The sequence below is a fragment of the Atractosteus spatula genome, chromosome 1 (genome assembly GCF_055471065.1).
Source record: "Atractosteus spatula isolate fAtrSpa1 chromosome 1, fAtrSpa1.hap1, whole genome shotgun sequence".
Taxonomy (NCBI): domain Eukaryota; kingdom Metazoa; phylum Chordata; class Actinopteri; order Semionotiformes; family Lepisosteidae; genus Atractosteus; species Atractosteus spatula.
In genome coordinates, this window is record NC_142706.1 from 59,482,063 (window position 1) to 59,499,536 (window position 17,474).

At 50.8% G+C, this 17,474-nt stretch overlaps 1 protein-coding gene across 2 annotated transcripts in view; it reads left to right on the top strand.

The window, feature by feature from the left end:
• The window catches only part of LOC148841400 (disco-interacting protein 2 homolog B-A), a 65,346-nt gene extending 49,439 nt beyond the window's left edge, over positions 1–15,907 (top strand). For both annotated transcript variants that reach the window (XM_088918021.1, XM_088918022.1), the window contains 17 exons: positions 192–306; positions 690–891; positions 1,371–1,483; positions 5,013–5,093; positions 5,697–5,820; positions 6,213–6,334; positions 6,765–6,876; positions 7,177–7,286; positions 7,437–7,567; positions 8,106–8,274; positions 8,467–8,637; positions 9,145–9,206; positions 9,619–9,676; positions 9,768–9,842; positions 12,782–12,956; positions 13,217–13,340; positions 13,787–15,907. In XM_088918021.1, coding sequence (XP_088774147.1) covers positions 192–306; positions 690–891; positions 1,371–1,483; positions 5,013–5,093; positions 5,697–5,820; positions 6,213–6,334; positions 6,765–6,876; positions 7,177–7,286; positions 7,437–7,567; positions 8,106–8,274; positions 8,467–8,637; positions 9,145–9,206; positions 9,619–9,676; positions 9,768–9,842; positions 12,782–12,956; positions 13,217–13,340; positions 13,787–14,039 — 2,197 coding nt within the window. In that variant the 3' untranslated portion in view covers positions 14,040–15,907. The remainder of the gene's footprint in view (positions 1–191; positions 307–689; positions 892–1,370; positions 1,484–5,012; positions 5,094–5,696; positions 5,821–6,212; positions 6,335–6,764; positions 6,877–7,176; positions 7,287–7,436; positions 7,568–8,105; positions 8,275–8,466; positions 8,638–9,144; positions 9,207–9,618; positions 9,677–9,767; positions 9,843–12,781; positions 12,957–13,216; positions 13,341–13,786) is intronic.
• The last annotated feature ends 1,567 nt before the right edge of the window (positions 15,908–17,474 follow it).

Here is a 17,474-nt window from a genome sequence, read left to right on the forward strand (position 1 = left end):
AACTGACCTGCTTCAGCGATTTGTGATCTGGGGTGCGAGGACATATTCTGAGCACCAGTGGGGTGCAGGCTGCAGTGCAGGTCAAGAATCGCTGGGTTAGACGGGGCTGTTTTCGAACGGGCGTGACAGCCTTCTGTCCCGTCTCGGTTCATTTGGATGGCACATCCCTGACCCTGTGCGCCCCCTTGCAGGATCGTGGTGTTCGGCGTGACGGTGTTCTACGACGAGCGGATCGTGGTCGTGGCCGAGCAGCGCCCCGATGCCAGCGAGGAGGACAGCTTCCAGTGGATGAGCCGCGTCCTGCAGGTGAGCCCCCGAGCCGGACGGGAGACTCCTCCCGGGATCCCACGCTGCTGGCCCAAGCTCGGGCCTCTCCGGCAGCTGGGCCGTCTCGCAGAGCCCCGCCCGTGTCTTCTGGGGTCTGTGCTCAGCTGGGTGCGGGGGTCTCCTGTTCCCCTTACTTCCCACTCGTGTCCCCAGGTTCCTGCTGCACTGTTGCCCATGAAGAAGTTGGATGGGTTGGCTTTGTCAGGGCCTTTAAGGAATTTAATACTTGGATCAAGTCCCCCTTTAATCTGCTGCGTTCAGGACTAAAAAGATTCAGTTTGTTTAGCCTGTGAGAGACCGTTCCTCTGTGATCATTGCATGTCGCAGGGCTCAGTGTTTGTGTTTCTTTTGGGACCCTCCAGGCCATAGACAGCATACACCAGGTGGGCCTGTACTGCCTGGCATTGGTGCCCGCCAACACGCTTCCCAAGACGCCCCTGGGTGGCATCCACGTCTCCGAGACCAAGCAGCACTTCCTGGATGGCACGCTGCACCCCTGTAACATCCTGATGTGCCCCCATACCTGCGTCACCAACCTCCCCAAACCACGACAGAAACAGCCAGGTGTGTCCATCCTCTTGGATGCTGCAAAATATTCCTCTCCCTCCCCCACTTAACACCTCCTAAAGACAGCCATGGTAACACATTCATGACAGCCTCCATCTCCCCTCAGGCGCACAGCCAGGACCAGCACCCCGCCTCCTCACCCAGACACACAGCCTCATTCTCCCCCTCCCTTTCAGACACAGCCACACTCCATCCCAAACACGCAGAACCATGTGAACCCCACTTCCACATTCCGCCAGGACAACCCCTCTCTCTGGAAGCACAGAGTAGTGGTTGGAGCTCTGGATTTCTGGCCTTGAGTGTCTGTGGTCTGGTCCCAGCTGGGACATTGCTGCTGCGCCCAAATGAAGGCCCTGATGCACACGGGGGGAGACTCAAAACCCTCCTTCCAGACACTGCCCCAAATGCCAGGCCAGTTTCCGCCCGAGCCAGAGTCGGTGCAGTAACAGGTGTCGCTCTCTCCCTCTCCCCCCCAGCGGGTGTGGGGCCGGCCTCCGTCATGCTGGGGAATCTGGTTGCCGGGAAGCGGGTGGCACAGGCAGCCGGGCGGGACCTGGGGCTGATCGAGGACCAGGACCTCGTGAGGAAGGTAAGACAGGAGCCCAGCAGTGAGTTACACCGTCACTAAATGCTGTCCCTAATGGCGGGTCAGGCTGCGCTTTTTAAAGACGCAGCTTAGTTCTGATTTAATGCCTTTGTTGATGAGGGTTTATGCTATGCTGTTCGATGTTGTACAATGCTATTAACTGTTGCAACCCAAGACAATGCACTCATTGAAGATAATGATGCAGCTTGGGGGAGGGATTGGCTATAAGAATATTGCTCGTCCCTCTCCAGGGCTCCTGGTGTTCAACCCCCCCACCCAACTTGGTGTACACAATTTAAACAGACAGTCTCAGCCAAGCCCTTCAGGACAGAGGGTACACACTGCACCCACTACTCCAGGGTGGTCCCCCAAGCCTTAACCCCTTATACGCTGGCCTGTTCTTCACCTGTGCTGTGATTGTCTGGGTTCCACAGTTACAGCGTCTGTGTGATGCGTCTGTGGCCGCGGTCACATGTTCTTGTCCTCTAGAGTTGAGCTGTAGCGCACATGTGCAAAATTTGAGAAGAGACCCCGATGCAGTTTTCCACCATCCCGACTGCCCGTCGGTCATTTCCGGATTGACTGTAATGTCCGCTGCTGGGTAAGGTGGGCCAAAGCAGCGGATCAGTGAGCTTTAGCAGGTGGTGAGCGGGCTGGCTGGGGATCCAGGCCAGCGTGGCAACAGACAGCACACCGTCCAGCGGCGTGGGGCAGCGCGGCAAGGGTCCAGTCCAGGAAGACACTGCAGCACAGCACAAGGAGAATCCAGGCCGATGTTGTAGACTGAAACAAGCAGGGTCCAGGCCAAGTAAAACAGAGGAGCGTAACATTCGCGGGGGCAACTCTGGAGCGGCTCAGACAGAGCCCTATGACAGAGCTGAGAACGCTGGCAGAGTGGCCTTTAAGTAGCCTGGTTCACCTGAGACAGCCCAATCATAATAGCACACAGGTGAATCAGGCTTTCCATCTAATTGCATGTCCATGGCAACCTGCAGCAGTGATGGGAGAGATGGGGTGTGGCCAGCTGCCATGGAAACGCTCTCTGGCTCCGCCCCCCAGGGAAGGGGAGCGAGCGTGGCAGACTTCCTCTAAGAAAACAAAATCCTTGTTATTCCACGTCATAGGTGGAATAACGTCTACCCGTTTCTCAGACCGGTTATGAAATCTCGGTAACAAAATAAATTCATTGACATTTTAGAAAAAGATTACAAATTCCGAATTAAGCACAAAATCGTGAACTTTGTGAAAGTACCCATGTGAAAATCGCCATGTTGTGGCAAACTCACATTTGAGTGATGAGATGTGGCCCTTCCTGCTCACTGATTTCCGTAATGACTAATGAAATGTGATGTACCAGCAAATAATACAGGCTGTGCATCAGACATTTCACCATAGAAATGTTCCAATGTGATCTGCATGCAGAGTTAACAAGTAGAATTTGTTGTCAAAACTTTCTCAAAATCGAGTGCAATATTTCTATTGGGTTAGAAGAAATGAATGCAGTAGCCTGCTTGTTTACAATGTAATAGGGCCGCACACGTCAGTTTTGTTGCCTCGTTCTGAATCGCAGAACATGGAGATTTGGTCTAGTTTGTGGTGGAAATTTGAGGTTTTACAAGTTACTGTGTACATTTTACTTTTATTGTGGTTTGAAGTGATTCTCTGTCTAACCCAGAAATGTGAAAATAGTGTCATAGTTCCTCTTTAGGGGGGTTAAGGGCACAGATGAAAGCAGACTGTCTACACTGTTTTCTTTTACTGATGAGGGCTTGTGTTTCTGTTCCTTTTTTTAAATTATTTTGGGATTCTTTGTATCGCGGGACCTAGCTGTGTATGTGGCCGACACTGATGGTAAGGACCTGGAGCGACTGTCATCTGCTGCTTCTGTAGAATGTGTTGCTACGTGACAAGCCCATCACCACGTCAGTGTTCGCAAGGACAAATCACACCCCATGAGCTACATAGTAAATCAGTCTGCTCATTTTATTGAGAATGCACAGTGGAGTAACTGATTGAGTGAGGCTGTGCATGGTTTCGTGAGCAACGTAGACCGTTTGCATGGCGGCTTATTGTTCAACTTCTCAGTTTTGTTTTTGCTTGAAATTGGGTGTCTTTTCCATTGTTTCTTTACAAACCCACTTCCATGTTGCAGTTTTTGTGTTATGACAGCTCAGCATGGGTGGTCAAAGGGTTCTGGACCACGAACACAGTCAGCCTTTAATGGTGCAGCGTTAATGTATGTAGAAGCAGTGATCTGGGTCTTTTTGATGGGGGGGGTTGGGCACCCCCTAGACCTAATGGGCATTTGTCACCCTGCTACAACACATTCGCTGCTAGGCAGAGATGGTTCCCTTGTGGTTGCTGTATTGTGAGTGTGGTGAGTGTCAGTTCCCCTCCTCCCTCCTTTCAACAGCCCCTCCTCTTCTTCCTATTCCTCCTTCAGTTCAAGGTAAATATTTACAGACACCACATGAGACTCATTATTTGAGAAGGTCAGTCGCTGTCCCTCAGAATGTGACAGGAGATCACATGCTGGGCTGCCTGTTCTGCTGAGTTCCTCCTACCTCTCCCAGTAGGATTGGGAGCGGTTTTGTAGTGGCAGGTCTGGGAATCCTGGGATTAGGTTTGTTATTTTAGGGAAGAATGTTTGTCTAATCCCAGATTGTTTCTCACTGTCTTGAATCCGTGGAATTACTGGGAGTGGGATGGGGCTACATCTGAGGGGAGCAGTGATTCCCCCTGCCCCTGACTTCACACAGATGTGTCAATGATGAGGTAACCCTGTTCTAGGCTGTTCTAGCTCCAGATGTTGCAGTCCATTGGTTCCATCTGACCTTTTTGTTTTTTTAATGTGTCCTGCCCAGGCAAGAGGCTCAATTAAGTAATTAGCAGTCAGTGAGGTCATGAAATCATTGGGGTCCACTTTCTGTGGCGTAAGGAAACATTGGTGTTGGGCTGCCCAGGGTAGGACACAGGTCCTGTGTTAAGAATCCCATTGACTTTACTGGCGGATTGGAGTAGAAAGCAGGGATGTTATACCTCTGGTTTATTTTCTAAACTTGCGCTGAGCAAGCACGAGTTAGGTGGGCAAATTGGTGCCGATGAGCGCAGCAAGAAGCTGGATTTCAGAGGCAGCTGGCTATTTGTGATGGAAGCTCTGGACCTCCCCTGCTGGAGGGGCAGAGTTATCATTCTTTTTATTCCCCAAAAAAATACCCCTGTGAGGAGGAATGCGGTTCCTCGGTGATAGACTCCACGCTCAGACAGTAGCTCACTATGGTGCATCAACAGTGCCTTTCCTGTGTTTCCAGACTCCCTGCTGGAGCAGCATCCCGTCTAGACCCCAAACCCCTCGGGGCTGATCTTTTTTAATGAACCTACAGCAAAACCGCTGTCTCCTCACCTGCCTCTCCTGCCACCCCTGTGTTGCCCTGTTGCGCCTACAGCCCCCGGTGGCTGAGATGAGGAGCTGTGGAGCAGTGGTACTCATCCCTCGGCCTCTTCATGACTCTCCCTCTCTCCATCCCTGCAGCACCAGTACCTCTCGGAGGCTTTGCAGTGGAGAGCTCACACTGATCCCGACCACATTCTCTTTGTGCTCCTCAACGCCAAGGTACTCCCCTAAAATACACAGCCTGTGCTATGCACGCTGCCACTGATGCCATACCTGGACACACTGCTGTTGACACTGTGCACACTGCCTTCCATACACTGTATATACTGCTGTTTACACTCCTGGACACACTGCTATCTGTTTGCTGTGCACTACATTCCATACACCTCATACCTGGACCCTCTGCTGTCTGTACACTGGACACTGCTGTCTGTACACTGTGCACTACCTTCCATACACTGTACACACTGCTGTCAGCACACCTGGACACACTGCTGTCTGTTCACTGTGCACTACCTCCCGTACACTGTACACACTGCTGTTGGCACACCTGGACACCCTTCTGTCTGTACACTACACACGTGGACAAAGTACCTTCTGTACATTGTGCCAGTCTCTGTCTCTGGCCCAGTGCTGTGTCCAGCCGTGATCAGAGCTGACCTGGTAGTGTCTGTAACTGGCTGAACCAGTAACATTGCTTCCTCAGCTCAGCCACAGACACCTGTATATGAACAAACTTGTCTGTGCCCACCCTCCGGCTTCCTGTCTCAGTCTCTCCTTCCTCTCTCCGTCTCCTCCACTGTCCCTCTCTCCCTCGCTCAGGGAGCGGCGGTCAGTACGGCCACCTGTGTCCAGCTGCATAAGCGCGCGGAGAAGATCGCGGCAGCCCTGATGGAGAGGGGCAGCATCAACACTGGAGACAACGTGGTGCTCCTGTACCCTCCTGGTACGTCTCCCCACCTCCTGCCAGCCTGCGCCCTCACAGTTCAGCCCCCCCAGAGACACGGGCCTGTTCATCCACGTGACCCTGAGCTGGGGGGGTTCCCAGCTCAGCCGCCCCCCCAACTCGGTGTGCACCCCTTTGCCCATCATTGGACCTCCTCGTGCCCCGTGGCCGTGGGGGTGCGCACACCGAGTCCTTCGCTTCGTGCAGGCGGGTAGAATAGCGAGGTGCTCCAGTGGGGTAGGGGGCATTGCTCCTGCCCTCAGCCTTGAGGGGGCGTAGAGATCTGGGGGCGAAGGAGATGAGCGGCGGAAGGAGGCTTCCCTGCAGGAATTTTCCCCTCTCATCTTCATCCCCTCTCCGGGCCTGACTCTGTCGCTCTCCCTCTCCTCCAGGCATCGACCTCATCGCCTCCTTCTATGGCTGCTTGTACGCCGGCTGTATCCCGGTGACGGTGCGCCCGCCCCACCCCCAGAACCTGGCCGCCACCCTGCCGACCGTGCGCATGATCATCGACGTGAGTGTGCCCGCCGGCCCGCACGTGTGCCTGTGTCCTGTGTGGGCGTGGAGTTGGCGCTGCTCCCGATACACAGATTGGCATCCGTAAACACGTGCGCGTTCAGATACATTTAAAGATGTCATTCACATAATTTTGACGTTCTGTCCTTGTTATTCAAGGTGCAGTCTGCCTATTGCACCTCACTTGCTGCTGCTGCCACAAGCGTCATGTGAAAATGCCAGTAGTGACCGATGTTGTCATGAGCAAGTGGGAGCTGGATGGATGGTTGCCGGTAGAACAGGAACAGGCAGGACTCGGATTGCGAAATAGTGGCCAACGCAGTCTCAAAGCTCTATGGGCTGTTTGCAAAAGCGCGTGGACCCATGTCAAGTGGTGCTCGCCCCTCCCCTGCTCCGTCCCTTGGTCACCCTCTCCCTCTCTCCGGCAGGTCAGCAAGGCCGCCTGCATCTTGACCACCCAGGTCCTGATGAAGACCCTGCGATCCAAGGAAGCTGCCGCTGCCGTGAACATCAAGACCTGGCCCACGATCATCGACACAGGTCAGCCTGCTGCCCAGGGCTGTGGGGCTCGGTCTCCATCTCCTTCTGCATTGTTTTCCTGCATGTGACGGTGTGCTGGGTGGGTAGTTGGGCAGGAATTGCGGTCTGTGCTTAGCAAAGCTGGGTGAGCCTTCGTGAAGCACCGCGAGGGGGGGGGAGAATATAGTGAAAATATTCAACAGAGGACGATCTAGTACGTGTGACTGATTGAAACAGGAGCTCTTTTCTGGTCTTGCTTGCAAAAATTACTCCGATCGTTCTGCAACGGTATGTTACTCTCTCGCTCTTTTTCTCCACAAGACGATCTGCCCCGGCGACGCCCACCCCAGATTTACAGACCCCCCACAGCCGAGATGATGGCCTACCTGGACTTCAGCGTGTCCACCACCGGCATGCTGACTGGAGTCAAGGTACCGCTGTCTGCACATCAGAGGCGCTCTGCTCTCTCTCTCTCGCACCCCCCTCCTCTCTCCTGATCCCCCCCCTTGACCTGCAGTCACCATCTCACTCTTACTCTCTCCCCCCCTCCCCCGTCTCTCTGTCCTGCCTGGTGTGTCCAGATCTCCCACGCCGCGGTCAGTGCGCTGTGCCGTTCCATCAAGCTGCAGTGCGAGCTGTACTCCTCGCGGCAGATCGCCATCTGTCTGGACCCCTACTGTGGCCTGGGCTTCGTGCTCTGGTGCCTGTGCAGGTAACAAGCCCCGCCGACTGACACGGCCACGCACGTCTGTGCTCCTCTTCCTCTTTCACTCCCCCAGACTCCGCACAGGGCGGAAGCAGACCAGAAAAGAAGGGTCTCTGCGCTCTTCTCCTGGCTACGCCACGTGGTTTATTCAGATCGTTTGCCCTGTGTAGTTCCACACTGAGAGTCGCTCTTTCACAAGTTACTGTCTTTGTGGAGGCTATTTCTCAAGTGCAGTCCACACACAGGTAAAGGTTATTACATATTTTAAATGTCACCAATATCCAGTGTATCCAAGCGCAGTACCAATGACAGTGCAAATCACAGAGAATGAATAAGATCTGTAAAGCAGTGCCATCATTTTAAAACCGATTTATTATGGCAAAACTAAAAGTGCTAACTGCGTTTTTGTGAAGACAAAATTTTTATGCTGCAATTACAGCACAAAACATGCCTTAATGAAGTGGAGTGCTGAATACGTGTGTCTTCCATGTGGTGTCTGTGTGTGAGATCTGGTTGACTGGCCATTCTAATGCACTTTCGGCAGTGTCTACGCGGGACACCAGTCCATCCTCATCCCCCCGATGGAGCTGGAGGGGAACCTGGCGCTGTGGCTCTCCACGCTCAGCCAGCACCGCATCCGGGACACCTTCTGCTCCTACTCCGTCATGGAGATGTGCACGAAGGGCCTGGGCACCCAGACGGAGGCTCTGAAGGTCAGCAGCTGCTCTGTTGCGCGTTACTTCGCCACTAATCGCACCTGTGAGACCCCCTGAAGCTAATGAGCATCCTAGATATGAGCTGTTTCACAGCCTCCCAGATTCTTGCACCCTCATCTGAATCTCGCCCTCTTGTTTCCTCCGGCCTCCTCCTGTGCTCTCTTGCCCCCCTCTGCCTCATCCCTCCAGGCCCGGGGGCTGAACCTCTCCTGCGTGCGGAGCTGCGTGGTCGTGGCCGAGGAGCGCCCCCGCCTGGTGCTGAGCCAGTCCTTCTCCAAGCTCTTCAAGGACCTGGGCCTGTCTCCCCGCGCCGTCAGCACCTCCTTTGGGTCCCGGGTCAACCTGGCCATCTGCCTGCAGGTCAGCTGAGGGGGCGTCGGCCTGACCTTGTTCGTGACATAAATGAAACGAGCACCAGACGCTGCTATTATTTCTGCTCTCGTGTTTCCTTTATACATCACTAGGCCTCACATCAATCTCACATGAGCATTCAGGGGTGAAAATATGCAAAAATTTGGAAAATCATAAAGGGGGAGAATACTTTTTCATGGAACTGCACATGATAGAGGGCACTTTAGGCTTGTAGGGACTATACAAAGCCAGTGTTCATAATGGGAGACTGTACTCTATACTGAATAATACTCAGGGCCAGAATACTCTGTATGGGGACACTACTGTATAGGTGCTTTGTATTTGCATAGAGATGCTTTATCCGAGGTGTGAAATTAAAGCACGGTAAGGGAGTTCTGTCTTAGTCCACTACAGCGCACTGCGCACAGGAGAGGAAGTATTCCAGGTTGTGCACAGGACCCTACAGAGTCTGAATTGCTGACACTTCTCTCCCCCTCTCTCTGTCTGTGGGAACAGGGCACGACTGGGCCGGACCCCTCCACTGTGTATGTGGATATGAAGTCACTGAGGCATGACAGGTACGCCCATCCCTACCCCCCCCTCTGTCCTGGGAAACCACTCACTCCACTGCAGGCTCCAGGACCTAGGGACTGGAGCTCGGGTGTGCAGGAGTGCAGCTGGTGTGTGTGTGTTTACACTGCCTATTGGGGTGCCCACCCCTAGTCCTAGAGCACTGCAGCCCAGTTCATCTTACAGGTCACCCAACATCTCCTGTTTCTCATGACTGGGACCATGCTGTATGTACTGTAAACCCTTAGTATATATTCATGGAATATTGTACTAGTGTTGTAGAAATATGTAAAGGAGTCCAGTACAAGCGCTTAAAGGTGTGTTCACCTAATCTGCTGATCTTTCTTTCTTTTCTCTCTCTCTTTACTGATCTCTTCCCCCATTTCCCCACCCTCCCACCCCTCTCTCCTCTGTCTCCAGGGTCCGTCTGGTGGAGAGGGGAGCCCCTCAGAGCCTGCCCCTCACAGAGTCTGGGACGGTAAGTCTGCAAGCTCCGCTGACCGTGCTGCCCTCGATTCCTCACGGACGCAAGGCCTCACGGTCCCTCTGTCTGTGTCCGTCTTCCGCAGATCTTGCCTGGCGTGAGGGTGGTGATCGTGAACACAGAGACCCGCGGCCCGGTGGGGGATTCCCACCTGGGGGAGGTGAGACGGGGATGCACTTGTGGGAGGTGGGGGCACAGGGAAACACCTGGGGGGTCCTGGGGGAGGGTGTGGAGGCAGGCTGGCTTTGTGTTGAGGCAGACCACACAAACACTTTCCTGTGGCTACTGTAGGATTATTAGTCTCGCCTAATGCCAGAAGGGATGGTGGGATCTGTCTGGTCATGAATTTCCCTAGCAATCACCATATACTAAAACCCTCTCTCCATTACCTCCCTTTCTCAAATTCAAAGAGCTTTATTGGCATGACCGAAGAATTAGTGTTGCCAATGTAGAAACAATTAACGCAACATTTACAGACCTTTTCAGTAAAAAAAAAAAACAGCATTAGACATCAACCGACAACACATAAACATTATTGGCTTTTAATATACACATTGACTCAAGGTCTTCCAGTTTGGCTAAGGATTTTCTGGCTCTGTTGGGATGCTTTTTTATGCAACTCAGTTTGTTCGTAGCCTTACACATAACAAAGGACACACCCTAGACTTAATAATTGCAAATGACTATTTTGTCTCCCGCTGCTCTTCCCTTGATCTAGGCCTCTCTGACCACTTAGCTATTCTTTTCAATCTGGAATTACCTGTTTCTAACACTTCCCCCTCTGTAAATTTCCGCAACTGGCGTTCAATTGATCAGCCTAGGTTAGCTAATTCTGTTCTATCCTCCTTATCTTGTTTCTCTTCCTCTGACCCTCTAGAGGACAAAATACATTTGCTTAATCGCGCTCCTTTATCTACCTTGACCCCTTTGCTCCTCTAAAAATTCACACCATCTATTTTTCTTGCTCTGCCCCCTGGTACACTGACCATCTGCAATCTACAAAGGCAGTCTCCCTAGAAACCTGAGCGTAGGTGGCATCTTTCTGGCCTAAACAAACATTATCAGGCTTTTGGAAAGATTACTTGTCTGAATATAAGGATAAGATAGTTTGCTAGATCTGCCTATTTCTCTCACATCATTGAAGATTACCATAACAACCCCAGGCATCTTTTCTCCACCATCAACAGACTGCTCAAGCCAAACTGCCCCACCACATTACCTGCCTCAGCTTTGCAACACATTCTTAGATTTCTTTAGCTCCAAGATCAACAACATCCGGCATCACATTCTCTCCATAACTCATATTATTCCCGCACTTCCTCCCTGCTTGTCGAACACATGAAACTGGCGTTGTACCAGCGGCTCTCAAAACTGCTGCCGTTAACCCCGTGCCAAAAAAGCCTAACATGGCTCTGGACAATCTAAACAATTTTCGCCCCATCTCTAACTTACCCTTTCTTGCAAAAATTCTAGAACATGCTGTCACACATCAGTTACATAACCACCTCATGGCAAATAACCTTTTTGAACCCCTTCCGTCAGCTTCACGGCACAGAAACTGCCCTGGTCAAATTACTAACAATCTTCTAATAGCTTCTGATTCTGGTTCTCTTTCTATGCTCCTGCTCTTCTTGATCTCAGTGCTGCTTTCGACACCGTGGACCATGACATCTTACTTTCTCGTCTTCAGACTGTGTTTGGAGGTTCTGACACTCGAATGGTTCCAGTCTTACCTCACTGATCGATGTCACTTTGTCTCTCTTGGCGGATTTAGGTCTGAAATTGGTCTCGTTAAGTCTGGTGTTCCTCGGGGCTCGATACTCCATCCCCTACTGTTCACTATTAACATGTTTCCACTTGGTCAGCTTTTAAGATCACATGGCTTCAGCTATCATTTCTATGCTGATGATACTCAAATATACATCCATACCAAACCTGACACTGATGTGGCTGTCTCTATTCTATCTAATTGCATCTCTGACGTAAAAACTTGGATGACTCAAAACTTCCTTCATCTTAACTGTGACAAGACTGAAGTTATGCTTATTGGCACCCCTCATCAACTTCGTAAAGCCAGTCCTGTAACCCTGTCTGTAGACGGTTCTGTACTTGAGCTTAGTCTAAATTGAAAAACCTTGGGGTGATATTCGATTCTGGCTTAACATTCGACCACATGTGCAGCATATTGTCAAAACATACTCTTTTCACCTCAGAAATATCGCTAGACTACGCCCTATGTTATCACTAACTGTGGCTGAAAAGCTGATCAACACATTTGTGTTTTCCCGAATTGACTACTGTAATGCTCTACTTGCTGAATCTACATTGAACAAACTCCAGTACGTCCAAAATTCGGCAGCCAGAATCCTGACCAGGTCTAGTGCAAGTGATCACATTACTCCAGTCCTGGAGCCCAAGCACTGGCTTTCTGTCAGGTTTCTAGTTGACTTCAAAATACTCATGCTCACCTATAAGGCTCTGCATGGCTTGGCACCTCAGTACCTGTCTGAGTTATTATCGCCCTGCTCCCCATCTCGCAACCTTCGCTCCTCTAATTCAGGTCTCCTAACTGTCCCCTGAGCCCATCTGTATTCTATGGGTGACAGGGCCTTCTCCTGTAATGCTCCCAATCTCTGGACCTCTCTCCCCAAGGATATGGGAGAGTCACCTTCTCTAAACTCCTTCAAATCCAGACTCAAAACCTTCTTCTTCAGAAAAGCCTTTACTTAACTGGTTCCATCCCTTACCCCTCTGCTCCTACTGTATTTAGTTACCCCCATCTACTGTCTCCTCTGTGTATTCTCATCGTATTTTTGTATTGTTTATTTTTAATTTTTGTTGTTGTTGCTGTTGTCATTCTGTAAAGAACTTTGAGAAGCCACCTTTTAAAGGTGCTATATAAAATAAAGTTTATTATTATTATTGGAGAAGTTCATTCTCTTATCGTCAGGCTGAGACAGGAGATCACATACTGGGCTGCTGCTCTCTTGAATTTCCTCCCCTAGTAGGATAGTAAACTGGTCTGATTCTGGCAGGAGTAGGAATTCTGGGAGAACTTCCCACAATGCAGCTCTGTCTCTGCTCCTCTCTCTGTGCCAGGTCTGGGTGAACAGCCCCCACAGCGCCAGTGGTTACTACACGATCTATGGGGATGAGAGCCTACAGGCTGACCACTTCAACACCAGGCTGAGTTTCGGAGACACCCAGACACTGTGGGCGCGCACAGGGTACCTGGGCTTCGTCAGGAGGACTGAGCTGCTGGATGCCAGTGGAGGTCAGCTTGAAGACAGTGGTCAATTATTAACCATTTTTAATTGACGTCACACAATCAGTCTATACATGCTCACCAAATAATCAGTGGCTGCAAGTCAGTCTGTATGATGTCACTTGTCACCTGTAAAGCGCTTTGAGTGGAGTGTCCAGACAAGCGCTATATAAGTGTAAGCAATTATTAATTAGTTACTTGCATTCTGGCTAATCGTTTATTATAACTGAACTCCACCGTATGACTGAAGCCTGTCCTGTGTGTGTCAGATCGCCACGACGCGCTCTTTGTGGTGGGCTCTCTGGATGAGACACTGGAGCTGCGTGGGCTGAGGTACCACCCCATTGACATCGAGACCTCTGTGTCCCGCGCTCACCGCAGCATCGCCGAGAGGTGAGGGGGCACGCTGCACTATGAATCCGTCAGGCCCCCAGTCCAGCATACTGGTGCTGTTTTTTTTCCTGCTCTCAATGCAGACTGTCTGGTTTGCTTCATCTTTATGCTTCTTAGACTCTCTCTGATCCCCCATCACTCTCTCACTCTCTCTGTGGCTTCGAATTCAAACAGCTTTATTGGCACATCAGGAAAATTACAGTGTTGCTAAGGAGTAAAACATCTGCATACATTTACAATACAAATACATCATAGGACATTTGCCTACAACACCCACAACACATAGACCATTATTCACAGAGCAGTTCACTGTTCCTCAGGGTGTGACCAGAGAGCACGTACTGAGCTGCTGCTTTGTCTCACTCTGATCCCCATCACTCTCTGTCTCGTACCCATCTCTTACCTGTCTGCCTCTGACCCCCACCGTGCTTCTCCCCCCCCCCCAGCGCGGTGTTCACCTGGACCAATCTGCTGGTGGTGGTGTCGGAGCTGTGCGGCTCGGAGCAAGAGGCGCTGGACCTGGTGCCGCTGGTGACCAACGTGGTCCTGGAGGAGCACCACCTGATCGTGGGCGTGGTGGTGGTGGTCGACCCGGGCGTCATCCCCATCAACTCCCGTGGGGAGAAGCAGCGCATGCACCTGCGAGACAGCTTCTTGGCTGACCAGCTCGACCCCATCTATGTGGCCTACAACATGTAGAGCACCCCCCACCCCATCACCAGCCACTGAAGCACTGCAGCTGGGTGTACCTGTACACACCCGGGTACACCTGTACTTACCTTGGCACACCCGGGTATACCTGGACATACTCTGGCACACCTGGGTACACTTGGAAGACCCTGGATCCCGTCTGATGCACCAGATTCTGGGACTTGCTCCTGAAGACTTTGGCTGGGGAGGGAATTCTTGGGTTTGGAGCTAGGAGCATCCAAGTTGAAGGGAAGCATCTCGGATTATTTGGCACAGGCTATCTGTGGCAGTTGATCTTCTTGATATCCCACTTCCTTCCCAAGTCTCCTCCTCTCCTTCCCAGAGACAGGATTTTATTTGTTTTTTTTTATATTTTAAAATTTAACTTAATTTTTTTTTATATACGTGTATATAAATAATTATGACTTTCTTTGCTTGACCTCTTCTCCTCCAGCCCCATGTTCTTCTGGGGTCCGAAGGGGGGGATTGCTAGGGCTTTAGGGGTGTTGTGCACCCTGTGTGGGACCTTTCAGATGTTTCTGTGGAGACTGGGGAGCTGGAGGAGCCCCCTGACACAGCCCTGGGGTTGCCTGCAGCCCATGGAGAAGGGCTTCACTGTCCACAACTGCACTAAGGAGGAGCATTGGTTTGGAACAGACAGGAAATGCGATTATAGTTTCAAAATCTGAGATCTTGTATTGGAGTTCCTGTTGCCCTCCTTCAGCTGTCAGCGTTGTATTTCATCTCCCCAAACCCAGCCGTGACCAGAGGGCTGGCCAAGGGCTCTTTCCGCGGTCGTCCTGGCCGTATATTTGCCATCAGTCCGCTCGGTCTGCCATGGGGCGATTGCTGTGAGTCTGTCGCCAGACAGCGGTGGCGGCCGGCGCTTTTCAGAACGGGATCCCGCCGCCCCGGGGATTCTGGTCTCTCCTCAGAGAGGCGTTCCGACACCCGTTGGTTTAAATGATACGCCCCTCCTGCTGGAGGTAAGGACGCGAAATTGTGGAGCAGGGCGCTGCAGTGATGAACTCTATCCTCCTCTTTGTTCACACCAGTTCGGCCTTGTTATCCCCATCCCTGCCAGTCTGTGTCAATGGTGCAGGGGGGCGGGATGGCACTGGAGTTGAATGGCAACCCCCCCCCCTCCTCCACTCTATGCCAGTATTGAGACCACTCTCATTCACAGTGCCCCCACTGGCCTGGCAGTGTACAGGCACTGGCTACGCCTGCTACCTAAACTGAGATTTATTTTTTTTTTTACTATTTTTACTTTGCAAAACTCCGATGATGTATTCTGTTTGAGTACTGGTGCAAAAAAATCACATGCGGCGTGCACACGTGTACAGATCTGTACATATATGTGAGACTGTGCACGTGTGTAGATGTGCATGCGGTGTTAAGTGAGGAAATCTGAAAATCTCATTTCAAGACATGGGACAACTTGTTGCCTTACAAACCTGTGGAACTTTTTTTTAATTGACATTTCATGTTACAGTGTGTTCCTGACCAATCGGAGGGGAAGGAGGTCAGACAAATTGTGAGGGGGGTCAGGGGTCAAGGGTCAGACTGGCCTGAGCTGTGGCTCCTGTGTCATGTTACAGGACTGATTTTTTTTTCCCATGTTCATTTTAAATTTAGGTTTTTTTTTAACTTGACTCTGGACTGGTATCACTGTTCGTACTCAATAGTCACTGTTTGAATCTCTTATTTAAAGGCCAGAACCTCATCTTTCATTACAGAGATAAATTATATTAAAACTTTATTTTATAGAGATAACTGTACAGTTTTAACTAGAGACTTTGACGGCGATTATGGCTCTTTTCACATTTTTGTTCTGTAAAAAAAAATCCAAGATTAATATTAATAAAGCTCTGATATAATTGGCTGTTTCATTTCACCTAAGAGCTTAAAACAGACATATTTTCTGTTTTTATAAGTCTTTCATTTTGTTTATTGTTCTTTTAATTATAGGAAATGGACTATTTTTATTTTTCAGGGACAACCTCCTGCAGTTCAGATAAATCTGCAGGATGGGTTTTGTTTTTAGGTGCTATAAGTAATTGTTTTCTCTGTACCGGCAAGAACAGATAAAAGCACTGAAACCTCAAAGGAGCAGGGCAGGCTCCAACCATTCTCACAAGCGCCACTGATCTCCGCTCTTCTCTACTGAAAACTGCGGTGTTGTTTCCCTTCTCCGCTGGTGCTTCCCTCTGTTCATTCCGAGTCTCCTGCAGTGGAGAAGCCCCAGGCCTGCTTCCTGATGGCGGTGTTCCTGTGCTTGGAGTTGGGAGTCTCCGTCAAATCGGAGTGCCATTCTCCAGATGATGCCTTCGGACTTGACCTAACTCTTTGGGAGTTTAGATTTGCCCAGGTCTGGCTCTCATGGGAGGTGCTACATGTATGATGACCCCTGCTCCTTTATTAGCTAGAATGAGGGCTGGAGAACGAAAGCTTGTTTTTATTTCACAGGGAGTAAGTGAAGACCTAAAAGAAGTCCCCAGTCCACTTGCTGGGACCCCAGTGCCTTCAGACCTCCACTACAAATGGACTGTCAGCAGTGTAATTCAGCAAAATAATTTGCGGGCTTGAACTTGACACACTTTCAACTGTTGAGAATTTCAATTGGCACTTAACTCCAAATCCACTTAGTTATCTTTCATCTCTTCACACTTGAAAATGGGTTAGGGGGCCTAATTTTCAAATTATGTATTCACTTAAGGAGACCAATTTAGTAAGTGGATGGAGATTAGAAGCACATGGTAACACTTGCGTGCTCTCTGGCCCTGAGGCTTTTGGGATGGACTGTTTGAGCTGCCCAGCGTGTGCGCGCACCGTGCGGTTTGATACAGTCTGTTGGTGTCCGTGTGGCCTTTTAGAGTCTCCTAGTTTTGAGACAACCTGAAGTGGTTCATCATTTCCTTATATGAGACTGAAGTTCTGGCCGAGTCTTAAGTTTTCAACTTGGGGAAACCTGTAAGGAGCCTCATTGCTGCTGCTGCCCTGGGTCTGAGCTTATGGGCTGTTTTCCTCCTAAAGGTCCAGCTAGAACTCCGATTGTTTATTTAGGCACAGGTGGAATCCCATTTCTTTTTTTTGCTGGACTTCCGGTTCTTGGTTAGCAGATTGGGACTGGACAGTGCTATGAACACATTACAGCAGTGATGTCGCTCCCTTAAAGTCCAGGCGGTGGAGAAGTCTGTGGAGGAGGAGGAGCCAGGCCCCTGCGGCATCACACTTCACCGCTGTCTAGTGAGAGGCGCCATGGGGCTTGAATCCCACACTAGAGCGCCAGCACCTTCCAGAAGGGGCAGGGCCGGGCCTGGCAGAACCACAGTGGTCAGGTGACACGTTGTGGCCTAGAAGGAATCGGTCGGAAGAATTGGGAACCGAGGGTCCTTCCTCTGGCCCCTTGAGCATCGCCATTGGCCCCCGACGTGGTCGGTA